Below are 3,633 nucleotides of genomic sequence, written 5' to 3'. Positions count from 1 at the left end.
ATTTTATTTATTCAATACAATAATTAAAATCTGGAAATGAACTTTTAAACCAACACTATTCTCTAATTTTTCTCTTTCCCCGAGATTATAACATACCATTCTATGGTTGGGTTTCGCTTTCCACTCGGCGAAAAGTTTTGAAACTGATGAATAAAGACAAGTATGTCAGATATGGCTGTGTAGATAAATTATCGTAGAAGACATGCGTATAAACAGTTTACTCGTGCATTTCCCCTGAAAGTGTAAATGACTGCAATTCTAAGAGAGGGGGGTTCTCGGTGTAAATCGGAGTTAGATTAGTAAGATACCTTGTGTTATTATTATACTATGGGTTAAAATTTATTCCCGAAACAAGTGCCTTTGATAACAAAGTATTATTATATACTTCTCCCATTTTATCATATCTTGCTATATGATTTATATACAAATATAGATATGGATTACCCCATATCCAAAGATATTCGACTTTTAGATTTAATATGTTTAACAGTGTTTAATGACGTTAATAAAAATAAAACTACACTGTCTAGTCATAAAACTTGTGTAAATTTCGTGAGTTCGTAGCATTACGGTCACCCAATCTCCTGACCATGGCAACAAACAGTACACATACCTATGTCCGCAAGACCAGTTAGCCTTGGTCTATACACACGTGCGATGGAGTTGTCAAACGGACTCCCGCGAACTGAGAAGTTACGATGGCAGACAGCACTTTTTTCATAATTAGATCACATGAATACAAATTCTGATTAATAAAAATTAAACGATTGTCAGTTTAGAAATCCCCGGCCAGTTCGGGTTTTGATACACATTTTATAGGTACTCTCCCTATGCATGCTACAGGGGCGTCGGCAAAGGGGCGGCAGGGGCGGCGGTCGCCGCCCAATAATTTTGAAAAAAAAAAAAAATGTGATTGTTTTTCTTTTTAAAATGATTTTTTTAAACGGCGAAATCTGCTCATTGGAGCGGCGAGTATAACGGCATTCTGCATGTTCTGTGGTCAATGGAGCGGCAAAGTGTGTACAAGCTATTGTTTACACAGACGTCAAAACGGGATATACATGCATGTCTATATATACCTGTACCTGGCGTGTGTACACAATTAACAGGGTAGTCATTATGATTGCTGTAAGTGCGGGTTTGCTACAAATTGTTCACTGTCCAATTAATTGGTCGATCGATGTTTGGAAGCTTTGATGATTCAACATGATTGCAAGTCATTAAACAATTATCGAAAATATTACAACATTACAACGTATGAGCATATTAATTAAAGGGGGAAAACTGAAAATTAGTTAAAATCACTGTCTAAAACAACTTGAGATGATTTTTTTAATATTATTACACTTATTCTACATTTCAATTTCAAAAATGGCCGGATTAAAAGGTATTAATCAACCTGTTGATTTTAAATTTCCTAGTAAGCGTTCTTTCGGCAAGAAGAATCCAGAACTGCGTTCATTCAACCCCACTTGGTTTAAACAATACGCATGGTTACATTATGACGAAGTAAGTACATTAAAAGATATATATTTTTTATCTTTTCAATGATATTTTGAAAGGATACAAATTTTAATATATTGATTGTGTTGAAATCATTGGTTAATGTACAATGATTACACTTTAAAAGAGATTTTTTTTTTTAAATAATATATTGAAATTAAATTTGTTCTTATTTTCAGGCAAAAGATCTGGCTTTCTGTTTCACCTGCATGGTTGCGGCAAAAGAGGGCAAGATTTCCAACTCCAAGGCCGACGGCAGTTTTATTCTGTAATTGGAAGGATGCCACTTCTAAATTCCGGAAACATCAAGATTCCGACTGCCATAAAGAAGCCGTGGAGAGAAAAGTGAAACTACCGCGAGAAACAAAAGACATTGGTGAAGTTCTCTCAGCCGCCCACTCAGAGGAGAAAACACACAACAGACAGCAGCTGCTTACCATTCTTCGCAACATCAGGTTTCTTGCTAGACAGGGATTACCACTCCGTGGCCACGACAATGATCAAAGCAACTTTCTATATCTTCTGAAGCTCCATGGTGAATCGGATCCATCAATCCTCAAGTGGCTGGAAAGGAAACAAGACAAATTTACATCAGCAGATATCCAGAACGAGATGCTACAAGTGATGGCCTTAAAGATACTGCGTGACGTCGCTTCTAACATCAGGGAGAACGGCTATTTCTCCATCATGGTAGATGAGACAACAGACCAGTCAAATCGTGAACAAGTTGTGATTGTGATTCGTCATGTTGACAGTAACCTGGATGTGCACGAAGAGTTTATCGGACTGTGTATGGTGCCATCTATCGACGCTGCAACACTAACTAATGTGATTCTGGATGCATTGGTGAGGATGAACATTTCCTTGAGTAAGTGCCGTGGACAATGCTACGATGGAGCCAGCAATATGTCCGGAGCCAAAAAGGGTGTGGCTGCTAACATCACCAGCAAAGAAACTAGGGCTATCTACACGCACTGTTATGGACATGCGCTCAACTTGGCAGTTGGTGATACAGTGAAAAAATCAAAGGTGATGCGCGATTCCTTGGATACTGTGTTTGAAATGTCCAAACTTGTAAAGTATTCGCCCAGGAGGGATACCATACTGGAACAGCTAAAGCGTGAGATGGCACCTGATAGCCGGGATTCCGTGTGCTATGCCCTACTCGATGGACTGTTAGAGCTGCCAGTTTGAACAGCGTTCTGGAAAACTACTCTGTCCTTCAGTCCTTATGGGAGACCTGCTATGAGTGCACAAAGGATCCAGAAGCCCGTTCCAGGATCATCAGCTATGTGTAGTTTGTCTACACACGTGTAGGAATCTGCTCAGGGATTGAAAATTCCGTCATTTAATACAGTATACTACACACACAGAATGGTTATTTTTTTTCTCTAAGAGGAAACTATATGATAATTAACGAACAATTAACATGATTTTACCACAGTTGTTGATATAGTATAATCAATACATCAGTGAAAATATCAACCGAAGAATGACCTAGATATTCTCTGTTATTAAAACATGTTAAAAAAAACTGAGGAGGGAGGAGGGAGCGAGCGTAAGAATATTAACATTTTTTATTTGCATTTAGGGGGGAAAGTGATCTTTGGAGGAAAAATTAACATTAATTTTGGTTTCTTTTACGTATGACATACACAACATTATTCTTGTCATGAACAATTATGTTGTATCTGCTTATTAATGATGGAACTATTTTCGTCGGAACAATTTGTGTGAGTCGCCGCTGACTACAGTAATATATCTTGAACTAATAGTATGCACTGATCGAATATATTAATAACTAGAGCCGAGCTCGTTGCAAAGCAACGAGTAGGTCTTCCGTCGGAGCTGCGGACAGAGAGAGATGACCTTGAGTCAAGGTCATGCTACGTTCTAATGTTAAAGCAATCTTTTAAGGACAGATATCATCTTATTATGTTTTACTAATAAAAAAGGGTAGTAAAGGAATGTTTGCGCCCTTGACCTTGTCAAAATGACCTTGGGTCACACCATGACACATGCTGGTGATGAGCATATCCCATTTGTGTGCTACCGTATTGACAAATTCACACATATTTTTTCAAACAATGCATCCAGCCAAAACATCTTATCCTAAATGACCTTGATTCC

At 38.0% G+C, this 3,633-nt stretch overlaps 1 protein-coding gene across 1 annotated transcript; it reads left to right on the top strand.

The window, feature by feature from the left end:
• Positions 1-1,501: 1,501 nt before the first annotated feature.
• On the top strand, positions 1,502-2,697 carry LOC134270397 (zinc finger MYM-type protein 1-like). The gene is made up of 2 exons (XM_062752629.1): positions 1,502-1,509; positions 1,683-2,697. Exons 1-2 carry the CDS (start codon positions 1,502-1,504, stop codon positions 2,695-2,697), a joined length of 1,023 nt encoding a protein of 340 aa, XP_062608613.1.
• Positions 2,698-3,633: the final 936 nt, after the last annotated feature.

Source organism: Saccostrea cucullata, unplaced genomic scaffold (assembly GCF_032062105.1).
Source record: "Saccostrea cucullata isolate Sc308-1 unplaced genomic scaffold, CSIRO_AGI_Scuc_v1 ctg4227, whole genome shotgun sequence".
Lineage (NCBI taxonomy): Eukaryota > Metazoa > Mollusca > Bivalvia > Ostreida > Ostreidae > Saccostrea > Saccostrea cuccullata.
Note: the sequence above shows the minus strand (reverse complement) of the source record. Positions and strands in the feature narration are given on the sequence as shown.